This window comes from Mus caroli, unplaced genomic scaffold (assembly GCF_978045245.1).
Source record: "Mus caroli unplaced genomic scaffold, Mus_caroli_1 scaffold_17, whole genome shotgun sequence".
NCBI lineage: Eukaryota > Metazoa > Chordata > Mammalia > Rodentia > Muridae > Mus > Mus caroli.
In genome coordinates, this window is record NW_028227272.1 from 87,359,557 (window position 1) to 87,379,342 (window position 19,786).

At 48.8% G+C, this 19,786-nt stretch overlaps 1 protein-coding gene across 1 annotated transcript in view; it reads left to right on the top strand.

Annotated features, from left to right (window-relative positions):
• Hunk (hormonally up-regulated Neu-associated kinase) overlaps positions 1-19,786 on the top strand; it is a 112,659-nt gene that overhangs the window by 31,758 nt on the left and 61,115 nt on the right. The window contains exon 2 of the mRNA XM_021184998.3: positions 14,719-15,011. Within this exon, the coding sequence (XP_021040657.1) occupies positions 14,719-15,011 (293 nt within the window). The remainder of the gene's footprint in view (positions 1-14,718; positions 15,012-19,786) is intronic.

A 19,786-nucleotide genomic window follows, 5' to 3' on the forward strand; every position in this document is an offset into this window, starting at 1 on the left:
AAACAGAGTCTTTGAAGAGGAAAATGAGCTGCCATCCTCATTATGGCCCGTGGTCCAGTCTGAGTCTTGTTTTATGAGAAGGAGTCTGGATTCTTTTAAGTGATGGCCTGGCAGTGGTAACGGAAAGGTGGGCACAGAAGAGATGAGGGATGACCAGGTACCACATTCGAATGTTCTATAAAGAGTCTGTGCATGGTGAGGAGAGGCCAGGGTCGAAGGCCAAGGGAGCTGCTCCTATGAAGGCTGAGGGGATCCAGGAGAGCAAGCATCTTTCCTGGGAGTTAAGGACAGATACAGGAGGATCTACAAGCAAGACTGGTTGAGATGGCTTAGTGGGTAAAGGTATTTGCTGCCACCTGATGACCTGAGTTGGATCCCCAGACCTACATCGTAGATGGAGAGAATTGACTCTTACAAGTTGTCTTTTGACCTCCCCATGCCCGCTGTGGCTCTTCCAACCACACACATATGCATCCCTCAGAAGTAAATGTAGTTAAAAAAGAAAGAAAAGAAAAAGAAGAAGAAACTAGAAGAAGAAACTGAAAGGAAGTTTGAATAAAGGGATAGGCTTATTGAGGTCAGAGTGTCAACCATACTGTGAGAAGGGGCTTTCTGCCAGCCACAGAGAGAAGCCTTCCAAGAAACTGCCCCTGTTAAGGCTTTGATCTCGAACTTCTGACCTTAAAAATTGTGAAGCCACAGATTTCTGTTATTGAGGCAGCCATTGTATTCAGGTAGCCTAAATGGATGGATGAATGAATGAATGAGTGAGTGAGTGAATGAATATTCTGGGAGATGATGAGAGAGATTGGGCGAACAACTTGTGTTAGAATGAAGAGGAAAAGAGACCTTAGTTTTAGGACCTCTGCCATCGGGCCTCCAAACAGCTCTGCCCTGTTCACAGAAGCATGCACACACAGACCCGACCCCCCCACCCCCACAGTCCCCCTCTTTCTGCTTATGGATTCTGTGTCCTTCCTGAGCTGTTATCCGCTTTTCTCTGAAGCTGAGCGTTTAGTCTTCTGTGGAGAGGAAAGGAGGCCAGGAGGATTTATGGAGGCCTTGCAGGAACACAAATTCTGCTTTATTCAGACTGACATCATAATTGCACGGGGATAAATCAGTGCAGAGTCCGGGGAAGGGCCTTCTTTTCCTAGTCTGAGGAACGCGGCTCCGGGGCTGGTCTGACAGAAGGTGATTTAGGTGGGCCTTAGGCAGCGCGAGACTGAAGGAAGCCACCTGCAGTGAGCTGTAAGGAGCTTGAGTGAATGCAGACCGGAGCCCTGCTGGAGCCCTGTGTGCACTTAATCCTTCCTCTCCTGGAGCTATCCTGTCTGTCACTCCCCTGGGTCCTTGTCATCTCTGCCTCCCAGTGTTGACTTCTGTGCCTGCCCAGAGCTGTGTGTCATTAATAGTTACTCAGTAGGAGCCTTGGATGATGGTCACCATGTGCCAAGCACAGCGTGTAACACCTTGGTCAACCTTATTATCCCTGAAGCTTCTTGCCTGGGATTTCTCAATTCTGGGACCCTCAGCTTAGCTGTGAGGGCCAAGTAGGTTCAGCTGCACTTTGGCTTTTTGGCTGAGTTCTGGGTCTCAGGCAGGCAGGATGCTTAGAGACCAATTAGTTTGAACAAAGCTGCGTGGCTAGAACTTCCTAACAGTTTGCTGTCGTTGCCTCTGACCACAATGGCTACCGCATACTAGAGATGAGCCAGGCATGAAAGATGTGTCGTTGAAGTGTGAAATATGTGTCAAAAGAGTTCCAAGGCTTTGCATGACGAAGAGCTTGTACGATAGCTCATTAAGAACTCTGAATGCAGAGGCTGGAAGAAAATGGCTCATTGGTACCTGTTGCTCTTGCAGAGGACCCAGGTTTGGTTCGTCTTATCCACAGGGTAGGTTGCAACTATCTGTAACTCCAATTTCAAGGGACCTCACACTCTCTTCTGACCTTAGGCACCAGTCATGCATGTGGTACATGCACACGCACACACACACAGTATCCCTGGAGTTCACTGACTCCCTTACTGATGAGCTCTGGACCACTGAGAGATCCTACCTTAGAAAACAATGCAGATGGTCCCTGCTTAGGTGACCTCTGCTCTGTTATATACTCACACTCACACCCATGTATGTATACTCTCGCTTCAAGTGTGCACTCCTCCCACGCAAGTGCATTCTCACACACACAAACGCAAACACATAGAAAATGTTGAAAGTGGTTTTGTTATACGTCACTCTTTTTAAAAACCCTGAAAAAAAAAGAGCGAGAAAATGAGAGAAAGAGGAGCGAGGAGGGCGAGGGAGGATAAGTATATGAAGGTCAGCAAGGGGGTCCAGTCAGAAAGAAGTGCTGGCCACACCCGAGTTGGATCTCTGGCCTACATGAAAGTGAAAGAGGACTGGTCCCACCAAGTTGCCCTTTGCCCTTCACACGCAGGCTGTGACATCCTTCATCATCATCATCATCATAAAATAGGGAATAAGCAAAATAAAGGAGTCCGTGTTTCACAACGACTATTATGCAAAAGCATTTGAAGAATGAAAACTTTATCTGAACAAAAGCGAGGGGGGCAAACAGAAATTGATAGACTGTAAGTTGTCAAAATAAGATGTGTTCCAAGAAAAATACAGCGGAGGGAGCAGGAAGCAGGACTGGTACCCAATGATGGAGAATTTCAATTATCTTCGTAAGGGCTCTTATTTAGAGATGTCCTGTCATCAGCGGTTAGGGACAATGCTTCAGCCTCACCATGTGATGGATGGAAACAGAGAAGGCTCAGAGTGAGCACTCGGCATGCAGCCTTGCAGGAGGCTAGCCCAGATGGAATGTTCTGGAGGCTAGCCCAGCTGGAATGTCCTGAAAGAAGAAACTTGGTTGTGAGCAGGAGGAAGGAGGGAGGGGTTCAGTCGCTGAAGCAGTAGATGATGACAACATAGAGTCTCAGAGAACCCAGGGGACTCTTCTAAGGGGGGTTTAGGCACAGTTAGCATCGTAAGGATGGTGTGTAGGGAGTGTGGCGTGCAGGATGCCGGCCTTGGGGTATCCTTGGATTGCTGCTAATCTCAGTGAGTGAGTTCGGTGGGCTGGGAACTGTAGCTATGCAGAGCCCACCCACTGCCCTTTGCCTTTCTTGGGTCTCTTTGCTTTCCACTCGTATAATCTAGGCTTATGTAGCCATTGGTGTAGACTCTGGATCATACGGGGTCTGAGTCAGAAAAAAAAAAAAAGGGACAGAAATGAGGGCTGGGCAGTGAATGGGGATCGAGAATGCAATATTTTAGCTACGGCGTTTTGGATTTCCCTCAGAGGCCAAGCGTGGGGAATGCCCAGAGAGATCACATGGCCTCCACAAAACGTGTATCATTAGTACTTCATCTCCCTGTAAGAGGCCCCAGTTTCCCGAGTCCTACTATGTGCACACTCGGGATGACTTGGCATTCTTTTATCATGGCTTACAAAGGCAACAATTGAGGAAGAAGGCAGGCTCTGGGGAAGAATTACAAGCCCCACGCAGGCACCCATGTCTGCAGGCACCCATGTCTGCAGTCCAGCCTTGGCCCTGCTAGCTCTGTTTTTTTTTTTCCCCCAGTCCAACAGTATCTAGTTTCTTCTTTCCCACCAGCAGGGTGTGTTTCCAGGGTGATTTGCCCAATAAATTAGAACCGCAGTGGAGTGTGTACAGAGTAACCCCGGGAAAGTAGCTTCCGAACTCCACAGGGTGGGCGTGGGAGGGCTTCCCAGCCCTGCAGTGGCTGATTATTCTTTTTCCCTCTTAAAATAGAGTCAAGGCTTTTGCTTCTGCCCAGCGCCAGGTATGGCAGCTGTCGGGGAGGTTGGTTCTAATGAGCTCTTTGGTTTCATCTGGGGGAAGGACGGGTTTTTTTCCCCACTCATTTTTAATACTTGGAGGGAAGACACTTATCCCCCTCATTTACAAAGAGATGAATTTTAGCTTGCAGCCGCAGTGGGGGGTTGGGGTGGGGGAAGGCCAGCAGGGAGGCAGGGGGTCAGGAGCAGGTTGTATTCAGCTGCATAAACAGCAGCAATTAGTGGGTCCCTGTAAAAGGCAGCCATGCGCATTTGCTGTCTGGCATCTCTTTCTCTGGGAATCCGAGCAGCGCTGAAATTAATTACGAAGGTGGCAAAGGGATATTTTTTGCTTCCTGTTAAATAATTCTCATCCACACAGGGGCACGTTCCAGCCGGATGCGTGTACACACAGGTTCTGGGGAAAGAAGGCATGAAGCCAATTGATTTTCAAAACTTCCCACTGGGTCATGTTATTCAAGCCAGTGTTCATTCCCTTTCTATGGAATTCTGGCTGGGGCTGGAGAGGCAGAGCCCCAAGGCCATTGTCATTTTTCCTTTTCTGGCTTCTTTAGGGGTGTGGGAGAAGGTCTCTTTTGCTGATTTCCTGCTGCAGGTCACCCAGATTCTATTGTGTGTAATGAAGTTTACAAGGGCGCCGCTATCAACTCTAGTTTGCTTAGGGTTCATAAGAAGCCTGGGATGGGCCGGGTAAACAGCCCTGGCCTTTGCTTTCTCATGGTCCAGGCCTTTGCTTTAAGTCTAGACGCAGAGGTTTGGTTTCTCCAGAGGCCTCCCGTCATCCTGCAGATGGCCGTCTCCTGGCGTGTCCTTACATGGCCTCCCTTTGACTGTCCTGACAGGAATGACGGTGTTGTAAGGAGACATCAGTGCTCCTCCTCTTGGTGAGCAGGAGATTTCCACAATGGTTTCCTCCACGCTGGCGTCTCTCCAGGAGTCTTAGGCTGAGGAAAAGAAAAATCTGCAAGACAGTGCCAGCCAGAGGGGAAGCTTGCCTCCCAGAAAGAGACTTCTCGCATCTGACTATGTATCAGACCCCATGAAGGAGAGACCCCCAAGCTGAGTCAGGGATGGCCCAGGGGTGGGTGGGACACCACTGGACTAGGACAGCTTTGCTAGGCATGTCTCTTGACTTGTATTTAAACCCAGCTGAGTCAGGGATGGCCCAGGGGTGGGTGGGACACCTCTGGACCAGGACAGCTTTGCATGTCTCTTGTATTTTAAACCCAGCCCTCTTTCAGGACCTCCCGGATGGGCAGGGAGGTCACTGGAAGTCTTCATTTCTTCCCCTGTCTAATGTGGTCAAGTTGAGTCAATCTCTTTCCTGTGTTCATTATGGTTCATTGGCCTATCGAGATTGCTGGGCTAGCTTGTTAGGGCTACCAGGACCCAGGCTGGGACCTTAACTGTAACATTACTTGTACCCATGACCCGTGTCTCTCTCTTATGAGCTTATTAGTGCTCTTGGATTGAAGACCTACTCTTTTAACCTTGAGTTCCCATGATAAGGCCCTTCTCCCGAATGTAGTCACACTGGAGACTCAGCCCACACATTACTCAAGGGACAGGTTCAACCTAAATAAGTTGGAGTTTTCAGAATTTTCTCCCTTTAACCAAGTGCACTTGGGTTCATTCATTCATTCATTCAGTCAGTCATTCACTTGAGTGCCTTCTGTGTGTGGCAGGATACTAAGAATGTGGCAGGAAAGGAAGGGACCTTCTCTCCTAGGCTTGTGTGGCTCTCTCAGAGCCTGTCTTCCGTGAGTTCCAATGGCTGGCAGAGGTGTTAAGTGCTCTGGAGATGGGAAGGTAGGACAGAGGTAGGGGTTCTGAGTCCACAGGCGCCCTTGCTAAGAGGGAACATTTGCTCCAAGTCTCCTGAGGTTTGGGAGTCAGGGCCTCTGGAGCAGCTCCTGTGTACCCTGAGGAAAAGCAGGAGTCAGTCAGGATGGCAGCTGGGGGAGGCAGGACAGATAGGAGTGGTTGAGGTGGGGCTGTGCAGGCACCATTAGGGCATTGGCTCTTCTTGGAGAAGTGGGGAGTCTGTATTCAGGTGTATTCACATGGACCCGGTGCTCTTGAGAAGGTAGCAGGCGACTCAGATAAATCTGGGGCATGGAAGGACTATTTGGCTGAGATCCACCCACCTACCTATCCCTCCACCCATCCATCCCTCCACCCATCCATCCATCTGCCTATCCATCCATCTATCTTCCCATCCACTATCCATGCATCCATCTGCCCATCCATCCATCTATTTACCCATCCACTATCCATCCATCCATCTGCCCATCCATCCATCCATCTACCCATCCACTATCCATGCATGCATGCATGCATCCATCCATCCATCTGCATAAAAACACCTTTTGTCTACCCACAGCACCCCTTCATCCATGCTCACATTCCAGTCTTCCCTCATTCTTAGTTCTTGCTGACCCTAAGGACTTTATTAAGCACAAGGAGGCCAAACACAATTTCTGCCTCTGTGTGTGGGGGTGTGGGGTATTTCAGTCCCTCTTTTTCTCTCTCCCTGTCCCTCCCTCACCTCTCTCTGTGTGTGGCTTGGAAGTGTTGGGAGGAGAGTGTAACCTGAGTCTGAGAGTGGAGTGGGAGCTGGGAGTGAAGTGTGCGGGGGGGGGGGGGGGGGGGGGGGAATTTCCAGGCCAGGATGAGCGGGGACCAGAGCTGAAGGCAAGGATCTGATCAGGGCAGTGTGACCCAGGGCAGTGTGGTGGGGAGGGGTGGAGGGAGGGGGACTTAGGAGGTGGAGCTGGCAGGCCTTGATGATTAATTAGGGATGGAGAGTTAGGGATGGGAGGGAGAGTGGAGAGAGAAGTGGAGGAGGCTGCCAGTTGGAACAGCCTGTGGATACGTGGAAGATACACAGAGGTGACAGACAGTGTTGAATGGCCTTTGGATGATCCACACACAGATGGCTGCAAGCACATTACCGCTCATATGAAGCAGAGCAGTGCTGTCAGCCATAGCTTGTGGACATCATTCGACCCAGGGCAGTAGAGGAGGGGGACATGCACGTGAGACAAGTGACCTGAGACCTCAGGTCCAGAGACCCGAGGCTCTGGTGGAAGGAGAAGCAGGGGGTGGTATGCCTGGGGGAAGAGAATTGGGGTCCTGAATTAGGTCCTTAGTGAACTAGGGACTGGACGGGGACAATTGCAGGGATGGAGTTTGGATTGCAAGGGCTTCCTTCCTCCTGCTTTTTATCTTCTCTTGAGCAAATCACAAAAGCCCTGACAGGAGTCTGGCAACAGTTCTGTCAAGGGCTCATTTGTCTCTCCAGCAAGCTAGACACGGGCGGGGCGTTATAATTCCTTCTCCATTATTGAAATCATCGAGGGAGGCTTGAGAGGCCCAAGCCACCGGGTGGTACGCAATCCGAGGTTCTGAAGTCTCATGCCCGGCTTGGATCCTGAGTGTTGCCAGGGCTGAACCTGTGTTGCTTGTGGCAAGCGAATTGAGGACAGGAGAGGGGCTCTGAGAACGGCCTCAGTCTTGGTGATTCAGCCCTAGGTTCTTGTTCTTATCGTGGGGGACCCTGGAGTGATAAGGTTTGGTGGCCCACTTGTCTGCTCGGGCTCTGTAAAGGTATCCCATAGACTATGTAGCTTAAATACCACACGTTTATTTCTTGTGGTTCTAGAAGGTTAAGATTGGAAGTGCTGACAAGGTCTCACCTCAGGCCTGTCTCTCTCTTTGCAGTGTCCTCCCGTGGCCTTTTCTGTATGTAACTAAGACAGAGACAAAACCTGACCTTCTGTTCTGTTTTCCTATGTACTGGTTAGCGTCCCGCCCCTGTGATGGGGTTTTACTTGTAATTTCCTTTTTCAAAGCCCTGTCTCCAAATACAGTCACACTGAAGCTATGGCCTCAACTTACTTAAGGAAGAACAATTCATTTTATAACAGTTGGTAATTTCAAACCACTGCAAATAATTCGAACCTCTCCCTCCACACAAGCTTGAGAAGCCGTGCCTCAGTGACAGCGTATAGTTGTTACCTGGAACAGTATCCAGTGAGCGTTCGTGCTGAATGCCTGTTCATTAAAGCATGTAATATTAATTTCAGTTTAGCAGATAATATCCATTAAGAAACCAAAGTGCTCCGAACAGAAAGCTTTTGGGGGCTCATTTCCACATTCAAAAGAAATCTAGTTGTTAGGGCCTCTCTTCCCTGAGCAGTTAGACCCTTTATACATTACAATACAAAAGTGCTTTGAAGGCGCGAACCCTGGAAACCCAGCCTCCACTGTGAAATGCGTAACGTGTGTGTATGCTTCTGTGATGTTGAAAGGAGTCCACTTTCCTTTCAGCCACACAGAAGACTCATTTAACACCCGAGTTTCCTATTTAGGGAGTCGGCATATCATTGTGGATCTGGCTTTCAGAAGGATGAGACTGTCCGGAATCCAGGAGAAAGGGATGACTTGAAAATGCTATTAACTCTGGTCCCGTGTAGACAGTCTCAACCAAGTCAGTATTTAAAGATGAGAGAGACTAGGCTGGTAGTCCCCTGCCTTGGGACTGAAAAGCAATAATACCATTGCAGGGAATTCAAAACACCTGGACCTGGCTTAGGGAGCTGTGGACGATTGCTGTGTCCACATGTGATGCTCCGTATCATCTTATTACTAATATATTACCCCCATCCCCCAAATGTACGACGAGGCCATTGGGGTTCCTTTCTGTCACAGGTCCCTTTTCTCCTGTATATGGAACCCAGGAGAGTCCTTTCCTTCTGTCTTGTCCTGGAGAGCCACAGGGCCCATTCCATGCAAGGCAAAAAGCCCTTTTGTGTTCCTTTAGGTCTTCCTGTTTTAACTAATTAATTAAATCTCAAAGAACTTCTCTTCTTTGTAGTGAGCTCATCTCGATGTTTAAATGAGGTTTCGGCCATTGACTCTGGGTTTGTTTGGACAGGGAAAGAGGAAGGGCGGTGGGGAGTTACAGTCTTCCAAGCCACGCTCTTTCTTAAGAGTGCAGAACCAGGCAATAGATTTGCTTCCAGCCGCTGTGCGTTAGGCCTGTACACGGCTCTGCCACTCGGCAGCTGGGAATATGGGGTGGCCTTTGAACATAGATTCCTTTTTTACCGTTAACATTTTATTTTATGTGTATGACTGTGTGGCCTGCAGGTATGCCTGTGCACCACGTGCATGCCTGGTGCCTGTAGAGGCCAGAAGGTGGTGTCCTAGTCTCTGGGACTGGAGTAGCCCCAGGTGGGTTTGTGTGCTACTGTGTGGGTGCTGAGAATCAAACCTGGGGACTCGGAAGGGCAGCCAGTGCTCTTAATCACAGAAACACCTCTCTAGACCCCAAATAGACACTTTTGAAAAATTCTCAGAGCCTTTGCAACTCAGATCCTTGCTCTCAATGATCTCAGAGAAGTGGTTCTCTTGATATTCTCAGGGAGACATGTGGTCCTAGATTGTTCCCTGTTCAACCTTCTCCACACCTCCCAACATGGAAGAACTAAAAACCACACATCCCACCCTCATTGGGAGTTCCTACGGAGCAGAGTCACAGCGCTACCCCTCAGTGGCTTTGTAGCAATAGTCTCGGACACTGGTGACCTCTCTCCCGTGGTGCTAAATCTGCTTATTTTACAGCTTTTTGGAGACATATTTTTTTCCCTCTAAAACTCTCTTGCCTAACACAGTTTTCTCTTTCAGGCAGAGACCCGTGTCCACGTTGGCTTCTACTGGATGGAAAGGGTGTCCGAGACATTTCACTGCAGATTTCCCAATTTCCATCCTAGTAAACCCCGGCCTCCCTGGATTGATCACTGATTGCTTTTCTCTTAATCCCCGTTCAGTTCCCACTTCAGTTGTTGTACACACAGTTGATTAAATGGTTGTGGGTAATCAGAACGGCGTCCCACGTTTAAGCCTTATCACAGCGGAGGCAAAATGGAAAGAAGACCGTCTTTTTGAAGATGCAGAGGAAGCTCAATAGGCAACCCTCTCTCCCCGAGATAGCTTTAGCCCTTCCGGATGTTCTCACAGGGCTGCTGGGTGATTAGAATGGGGAATAAGACATCATATGCTGGTGATATACGATGTTAGTTTCCTTGGGTTACTGTAACAGATTACCGCTGACTTGGCTTGAAACAGCAGGCAATGGTTCTCCAGTATCTGAGATCCAAAGTCCAAAGTCAACTTTGTCGGTTCTAAATCAAGAAAACAATGGGACCACAGTCCCTCCCGGGACCCTTGGCTTGGCTTTGTTCTCTCTGGTGGCAAACTAATCGCAGTCTCCTTGTTCTTGTGGCCGCCTTCTTCGTCTGATCTTTTTCATTCTCTAAGGCCACCTGTGATGGTCTTTGGAACTCACTCCATTGGCAACCTTCCCATCTCAAGATGGAGTCATCATGTTCGTAAAGACCCCTGTCTTAATTAGACAACATTTACAGGTTCCAGGGCTTGGGAGAGGAACCACCATTCTTTGCGACTCCAGTTTACACACTATCCTTACCATGGACCTCCGTGAGGCAGCTCAAGGGTGGGGCTGAAGGGATGGTCCCAGGGGAAGTCCTGCGGTGCTCCCTGCAGTGAGTCATCTGAGGTGCTCCCTGCTGTGAGTCATCTGAGGTGCTCCCTGCTGTGAGTCATACCGTTGCCTTTTTGACCCCTTCCAAGGAGTTGAGAATGCTGGAGAGGGCTAGGAAGTGTAGACACTCTTTGACTCACACTGGTTCAATTTAGGATGATTTGACAAAGTGAACCTGGTCATTTTGCATTTGGGTCGCTTCCTTCACTGGCAGTATGTGGTGCAGTACCCCTGCTGGCCAGCTTTGGTGAACATGACCATTCGTTTTGACAGCATGCTGTACTCCTGAGCCAGGAGGGATGGTGTATGAGTGCATGCTGTGTATTTTTTTTTTTTTATGGTTTTTTTCGAGACAGGGTTTCTCTGTGTAGCCCTGGCTGTCCTGGAACTCACTATGTAGACCAGGCTGGCCTCGAACTCAGAAATCCACCTGCCTCTGCCTCCCGTGTGCTGGGATTAAAGGCGCGTGCCACCACGCCCGGCACGGTGTATTTTCTATCTAAGGTTTTGGGGCTACCTTGGGTTTACCAGGACATAGATCCAGGATACAAAGAGGAGCCTGTTAATGGTGAGTGTTAGCTGTCAACTTGATGGAATTCAGAATCACCTGAGAGGCTGACCTCTGACCTTGCCTGTGGGGCATCCTATGAGCTGTCAGGGTGGGACTGCAGGAAGGACAGGAGTGAGCTGGGTGCAGGTAGAAGGCAGCCTGGCCTGAGGCTGGCAAGGAGGATGGATGGCCGTGGAGCCTGGAAAGGTACTCTGAAAGCTTGTATCATCCCCCTCCTTCTGCACCTCCCCCTCCCCCTCCCCTCCCTCTCCCCTCCCCCTCCCCTCCCCTCCCCCTCCCTCTCCCCTCCCCTCCCCCTCCCCCTCCCCTGGGAAGTTATTAGTGCCTTGTTGCTGCTGTAACAAAGTCTCAGTTCCGGGCACCGCCAGTCTGATTTCAAAGCACCAGCAAGACCGTCCCTTGTTGCTGCTGTAACAAAGTCTCAGTCCCGAGCACCACCAGTCTGTTATCAAAGCACCAGCAAGACCGTCCTCTGTCTCTCCTGAGGCCCCTCTGTTCCTCTCTCTCTCCTGGTTTCTAGCAGTTGCTCGTGTTCCTTGGCTTGTGGCCCCATCTCTCTAAAACCCACCTCCTTCCGTCCTTCTCTGCTGAGCCACGCACCAGTTTCCCCCTGCCTCCACTGCAAAAGAACACTTTGTAGGGTGTGTAGGCCCACTCTGGTACCTCAGGTCAGATTTCTCATGACCCTTAACCATGTCCTCAGAGTCTCTTCCAAAATAAAGTCCCGTTGATATGATTCAGGGAGTGGCACTTAGTGTCTTTGGATGGTCATTATTCAGCAGTTAATGAGTGAAATAAATTATCTCAACAGTAACTGTGTGCAGTTTTTTTTCTTTTTCTTTCTTTTTTTTTTCGAGACAGGGTTTCTCTATATAGCTCTGGCTGTCCTGGAACTCACTTGGTAGACCAGGCTGCCCTACAACTCAGAAATCCGCCTGCCTCTGCCCCCCAAGTGCTGGGATTAAAGGCGTGGGCCACCACGCCCAGCTCACAGTTGTTTTTTTTTAAGGTCATATTTTTTGCTAGCTTTTTAGACTACCGTTTATTTGTGGCATTTTCAAGACTACATTGCCAAAGGGCTTTAAAACACTCAGACTCAATCAGAGGCAGCTCTCAGCTATGGCTTTTCAGCATCCTCCCATCCCCACAAAGATAGATTTGTCTGTTTGTCTATGTAACAGACATACGAATATGTACATACATAGATGAGTGTGCATAGGATGCCCATATGTGCATATCTGCATGGAGATCAACAGCCGACCATGGTTAGATCTTATCCCCTTTGGGTTTTGAGACAAGGTCTCTTAGTTGCCCGGAACTTGCCACGTAGGCAAGCCTGACTAGTCAGAGAGCCCCAGGAATCCATCTGTCTCTCTGCTTCCCCATCAATGGGATTATAAGCATGCACCACCATGCCTGACTACCCCCACCCTACCCACAAGGGTTCTGGAGAAGGAACCCAGGTCCTCAATTTACACACACACACACACACACACACACACACGTACGCACACGCACACACGAGTCAGGAAAAGTACACTTGATGAAGCTATGATGTTAATATCTAGAATGAGTTTGAGATGAACCAGAGCCAGGATGTAACTTCTGCTCCAGTGGGCTGTTAGGAAAGTCCTGGCCTGGGAGGGAAGGATGGGACAGGAAGGTGACTGTGAGGTAAGAGCTGAGCAAGCCTCCTGCAGGGTGTGTTCCTTTCCTCTTGTTGATTCCCCCAAGGCCCTTGGTTTGTCCTTCACATCTCTGGTTAAAGGGGATGGAGTTTCCTATTAGGAGCAAGCTGGTTCTCAGGACGCCATACTAGACTCAGGGCTTCATAGCTGCTATGCCCTCTTCAGCCATCTCAATGGCCAGGAGCCTCACAGCCACTACCGTTTATAATGCAGTGTGAGGTGCAGCGGGAACAGACCCTATATTGGCAATGAGCATCTTAACATCTGACCAAGCCTCTGTGTGCTGGATGTGAAGGAGAGTTGGGTGGCTCTTTGTAGCCTTCTCTTGAGTGGTCTGTCAGGGTTCAGGGACATAAACGACAGGGAGGGTGGCTGAAGGACTTAGGATATTGTAGACCCATCTCTGACCACACGTTGGAGACAGGCTGTATCCTAGTTAGTTCATGGTGGGGCCAATGAGAAAATGTGAGTGAACCCCAAAACATTTTACCCGTAAACCAGGGCTACAACCCCTCCACTCAGTGTCTAGGTGGAGTGTAGACTGAATTCAGGGGAGGCCTGGGCAAAGGTCATGGAGTTGTAAGAACATTGATGCCATAGGCCAGGCCGTGTGTGAACGGCCAGAGTTTTGCTAAGTTAAATTTGTCTTTGGCTTGTACTTTTTCTCATTTTCTTCTTATTAATAGTATCTTTGTAGCTCAATTGAGGTTGAATTGACAGCCACAGTGTGTATGTGTTTATTGTGTGCCGTGTGGTGTTTTGATAGGTGTGGATATTGTGAAATGATTTCCACCCTCAGGCTCATTAAGATTCCGTCACCCTCCGAGGAGCGGTTCCTGTGTGGTGAAGGTGCGGAAGTCCACAGTGTTTCCATTTAACCACAGCCACCTTGATGTTCGTGAGGTCTCAGGTTTTAATTATCAGGAACTATGTCCAGAAGATACTATTGAGCCTTTCACCGAAAGCATTTCTATTTATTTACGAACTTACCTTGCAGTTATGTGTAGAGCTGTCCTGATGTGAAATTGCGCCAGGTACGGAAGAGTGACCGGGAGGCCCCTGGGTGTCTGCTGCACTCAGGGGCTCCAAGCTCTGTTCCGAAGTACCCTTCAGAGGTGACAGCTCTGAGCACGAGGGAGGCAGTGCGTCCGTAGCTCAGAGGAAGAACTGCCATGCTGTTTACAGCTGGCCACACTGAGGGGAACCGAGGGGGAAGTGGAGGTGTCCCTCAGGACCCGGAGGGGGAAGAGGTGACTTCTCTGAAGGAAAAGAGAGGGCTGAAGGTAGTGCAGCTATGCATGGATAGAATCCTCCTTTCTGCCTGGCCCCTTCCCATGTTTAGGACAAGGACGTGTGGAACCTTTGTGGGGGATTGAAAGGTGATGTGCCAGGACAAGGAGACGCCACTGGAGGCTGGAGACAGTCTGACACCGATTGCGCAGGTCACAGAGCAGCAGAGCTGAGGTCCAGGGAGCTGTATCTGTGGGTGGTTCCTCCCTAGACCCTCTAATTTTGCCTAGAACTGAAGATGGGGGTATAGTGTAGCCATTCCTGAAGTGTGTGTGTGTGTGTGTGTGTGTTGGGGGCAAGGGGCTCAGGGTCACCTGAAGGAAAGCAGCGGGTTCCATGAACAAGTGGCAGAGTCCTCACTTCCAGAAGAAATTGGGGGTGTGTGTGTCTCATCTCTGCACCCTCCCTGTGGAGAGCTGTTTGACGAGTTGTCCAGGTTCAGGTTTGCTTAAGTTAATCTTACTTTCCTTCTTTAGTAAAGAACTTTTTTCTTCTGATGTTCTGCTGTTTGTTTGTTTCTTCATTTGATGCTATCTGATGGACCTCGTTGATTTTATTCATGGTGTGGAGATGGAAGGCACGGCCTTGCACCTCTTAGGCAGGAGCTGTGCAGCTCAGTGAGTCCCAGCTTCTAAGTTGCTTCAGACCCAGGTCTCCCCTGCTGTGGGGAAAGGGCTCTGTATCCCCGAGAGTTCTAGAGACTCCCCGGGGAATGGCCTTTGTCTACGGTGTCTGATAACAGCCACACTTTCTGTTTCAACCTTAGGTAGCTATCAAGGTCATCGATAAGAAAAGAGCCAAGAAAGACACCTACGTCACCAAAAACCTCCGTCGAGAGGGGCAGATCCAGCAGATGATCCGACACCCCAACATCACACAGCTCCTGGACATCTTGGAGACAGAGAACAGCTACTACCTGGTCATGGAGCTGTGTCCTGGTGGCAACCTCATGCACAAGATCTACGAAAAGAAACGGTTGGATGAAGCCGAAGCCCGCAGATACATCCGACAACTCATCTCTGCGGTGGAGCACCTGCACCGTGCCGGGGTGGTTCACAGGTGAGAGCCAGGCATGCGCAGACCCCCGAATCTGTACTGAGCAGACACCCCTAGCAAGGCTTAGCAATTGCAACTCCATTTACAATGTCATGGTTTTGTTCTGTGAGTTGTTTTGTGAATTGGATGGGATCCAAAGAGTTGAACTAGAGCCAGAGCGCCTGGGCCTGGGTCTTGCCTCTGCTCTATAATGATTCTTTGTTCCTGGGTATGTCACGTCACCCCTCTGTACTCCACTCAGTCTCTCCATCTGTGAAATGGGAGTGAAGGTACATGTCTCTCTAGTGAGCTAGTGTAGGCAAGAACACTAGAGGTGCTTGGTACAGAGTGAGTGCCAGGCTAGTGTTAGCTCTGTTCTTATCATTTCCAAAGGAAGTTATCTTAGTGTCACTTCCTGTTTCTGTAATAAAACTAGATTCCCATTCCCCCTTTCTCTTCAAGAGAATACTGAGTGCTTGTGGGCCCTGGCAGAATATCCAAGTTTGGTTCTCAGCACCCACATTGGTTGGCTCACAATGCCTGCAACCTTAGCTCCGGAGGACCTGATGCCCTCTACAGCCTCTATAGACAGGGAGCTCACATGCACACATCCTCTGCATTGTCTCCCATACATACACGTAGGTGCATAATTAAATATAAAACCTTGGGCTGGAGAGATGGCTCAGCGGTTAAGAGCACTGACTGCTCTTCCAGAGGTCCTGAGTTCAATTCCCAGCAACCACATAGTGACTCACAACCATCTGTAACGGGATCTGATGCCCTCTTCTGGTGTGTGTCTGAAGATAGTGACAGCGTACTCATATACATAAATAAAAAATTTTAACAGAGTGCTGGTTGTGGTGCCACATGGAAGGCAGAGGCAGGTAGATCTCTGGGAATTGAGGCCAGCCTGGTTCATATTCTGAGTTCCAGGCCAACCAGGAATACATAGTGAGACCTTGTCTCTAAAGGAAAAACAAAACACAAACAAACAAAAACCCAAACAAAACAAGAGACAGAGAAAACCTCTCTAATAACTGTCTTGGTTTTATTTATTTTTATTTTTATGGAATTGTAAGTAATTACTATGTTGTTGAAAAATTGAAGATCATTCAACTTTCATTTTAAAAAGCAAAATCAAGAGGTAAAATGTGTATGTATATATTTTTACATGCACACGTGTGCCTTTAAACGCACGTTTAGACACTGTAAAACTGAGCTGCGAAGTTCACAGTGTAACTCATACAATTTACTTGTATTAAGTATATTCAGAGCCCTGCAACCATCCCTACACCCATTTTAGATTAGTCCTTATTCCTCACCCAGCAGCCTTGTTCCTGTGACAGCCATTCGGCCTTCTTCCCTCTGCCTGTCTTCTGTGGATTTGCCTATTCTAGATATTTCTCAGCAATGGAGCCATAAATACATGTTTCTTTGTTGCTGGCGTCTTACGCAGCATAGCTTTTCAGATCCCTCCATGTTAGAGCTTGTATTACTTCCTTCTTCACAGGTAAGTACTATTTCAGTGTATGGATATAACACAGTCTATTATTCTCTGTATCTGCTAATGGACATTTCGGTTGCTTCCACTTTGGGGCCATTGTGAATAATGTTCTGACAAGTCTCACAGTGAGTTTTCTGTGGCCACGTGTTTCCATGTCTGCTGACCCCCAGAGACTTCTTCTATCCAGGAGGTAGTGGGTCTCGTCTTTGCAGAACCACGGATTTGCTTAACATGCATCTTGAATGCCACCTCTTATGTTCCTGAAAGCCATTCCTTTCTGACCATCGAAGGACTTAATAAACTCTAGTGCTTCCACTTCCCAGGTTCACGGGGCGGTGTCCTTCCAGGGAGATGGGCTCTGTGGGATGCCCTGCTCTGTCTCTGTTGTGTGGTAACCCAGGGTTACCGCAAAGATGTCCTGTTGCTTAAGGCTTTTCTGGGCAGGCTGGGGCTCACCACCATCCAGTCTTATCACTTCCTGTTGAGGTGAGACTCTACTCCATACATGTAGATCACTCAGCCTTGGTCACACACTATCAGATAGCCATTCTTGTTAGAACTCTCCAGTTTTGGTCAGTAAGGAAGGGGATTCGTAACTTTGCCGTGTGTGACACTTTTTCTGGCTTGTGTGTCCCGACGCTGTGTCATCCCCTGGCTGACATGAGGAAATGAGGTCAGAAGGGTGCCTGGCTCCTTTTTTGATTGACAGGGGCAGAGACATCATGACTGAATCAGCTTGGGTTACAGACTCTGTGGGTCACAGCAGAAAATATAACCTGAGAGGGGGGCTGTAGGGGGGTGCAAGTGTTGCATGGGACTTGGTGTTTTTTTCCCAGGGTTCCATGCTATCAAAAAAAAATAAGACAAGTGACAAGCTTCTTAGGATCAGAGGACAACACAGGAAACTCCTGCAGGTCCTGTGAGGTGCACATGAGTCTCCCCCGCAGGAAATTCTCAACAGCCCCTCTAAAGCAGTCTTAACAAAATCCAATCCCTCAGTGCAATTACTGTCAGAATGTCAAAGGAAGGAATTTAATAATGTTTTGATAGCAGAGACAGGATGCTTTAAAAAAAACTCTCCTCTGTAGCTTTCTCTTTCTTCCTCTCTCTCCTTGGAAATAGCTTTATAATCCAATACTGGTGAGGGCTCCGGTCTTTTAAAGTTAGGAAAATAGAGAGCAGAAAGATATACAAGTATAGCTTGCTTTTCTTTCTGCAAGTGTGTGTGAGAGCATGTGTATGTGTGTGAGAGCATGTGTATATGAGCATGTGCGTGTGTGTGTGTGAGCGTGTGCATGTGTTTGTGTGTGTGTGTGTGTGAGCATGTGCATGTTTGTGCATGTGTGTGAGAGTGTGCATGTGTGTGTGTGTATGAGCATGTACATGTATTTGTGAGCATGTGTAAGCATGTGTGTGCCTTTGGGGACACACATATATACAGGCCAGAGTTGACACTGGCTCTTTTTCAGTTGCCTTTCCATCTTATTTTTGAGGCAGTCTCTCACTCAGCCTTGAAGTTACTGCTGAGGTTAGACTGTCCAGCCTTCTGCTTCTCCTTCTGCAGTGATTACAGACATGCGCCTCTGTGCCTGGCTTTTATGTGGGTATTGGGAGCCTGAACTCAGATCCCCATGCATGTTAGCAAGCATGCTAGTTAACTAAGTTATTTCCTCAGGCCCCTGGAAGTCATGTTAGAATGTGTCACCCTACATGGACGTGGGGGATGGGTTGTTGAAACAGCCATTAAAATATTCCTTATCCTATATTCACAGGCGACCTTTATTCAAGTCGTGGCTTTCGAAAACTCCACAGAACCGACTTTTAATGTTTTTATTATTTAGGGGCCATCGGCATATTTTTGCCTGTCACTTCTTTGGTCCCCCCTTTACCCTAGTGGTGGAGAATTCTCTTTTTCATGTGCTTGTGGAGGAGTAAAGCTCATAAATTATTCTGAGGTTAGAGTTTTCAAACGAGCGAGAGAAGTTAGCATTTCAGAGAAGGCTTGGAGTCTCTGGTGGAAAGACTTGTGAGCGAATAGATTGAACCATGCAACTCATTCCAAAGGATGCCGCTGGCGGTGCAGAGTCTGGGCTCTTGGTTCTTGAGTTGCAGGATGCTTTAAGCTCTCAGGTTTCCGAAGATTCGGGCTGGGTCCTTATACTGAGCTTCACCCTCTGAGACATTGTCCCACCCCCGGATTGTTTTCTTCACCTGCCTCTAAAATGCTATCCCAGCAGGATGCCAGCATCAGACAATTTGCCTGTTCCAACAGAGCTTGACTCTTAACTTGAACCCTCAAGAACCCTGTGAGACTCAACTGGTCATTCAAAGTAACAGATTACAATCAAAGTCTATAGACACTGCATTCCAGGGTAGTATCACACCGCTGTCCCTAAGCAGGAAGAGACAAGACACAGGCCTGCCTGCGGGACCAGAAGAAAGGGCTCCATGATCAAAGGAGAGCTGCAGCCAGTGCTTAGACAAGTGTTAGCACCTCCCTGCCCAGGACCTTGACCCTCCTCATTCATCAATGGGAGAGGTGTCCCCCCTACTGAGGGGGAAGGCAGTGGGAAAGAGAGGCTCTTTGTTCTCCTGAGGCTGACAAGAGGCAGGCACCACCTGGGCAGGTTGTGCAAATCCTTTTAACTTTTAGGAGATGTTTCTCAGCAAAGGAAAGGGGTAGGCAGGTGAGAGGTGAAATTCTGTCTGTTCCCATCCAGGAACTGCAGGGGATCCCAGGGCCTTCTGTGACAAGCAAATATTTGTCTGCAGCTACTGACTGGAGCAGAGGGTGTGTGTGTGTGTGTGTGTGTGTGTGTGTGTGTGCTGGATTTGAAAAACAGAGTTGCAAATGGTCAATCTTGCCAAAACTGGAAGTCTATGCCCTCTGTGGATTGACACATATGCTCAGCAGCCTGGGCTCAGATTCTCCAAACCACCACTCTCTATACTGTCTCCATTGCTTAGAACCTACAACGGGCGAGGGCTCAGACTTCCTGCGTCTTTGCCAGTCTGCTCTATAAAGATATTGGATCACGTGTGTGGGATCCGGTCAGTTGACCTCAATAGGGCTCAGTTTGCAGGGAGTGTTAGTCCTGCTCCGTGATGAGCTCTGGTTGCTCATGGCCACCGCTGTCCTTAGCTGGTTGCTGCCCTCACCATCTTTCTCTGTTCCCAATTCAAGTTAACCCTTCAGGTCAGGCACCGTGGTTCTGTACACGCAAAGCAACTGTCTGCTTCCTACACTCACGGTTCAGTACTTTTTGCCTGGTCTCTGTCTTCTGTCCAGACTATC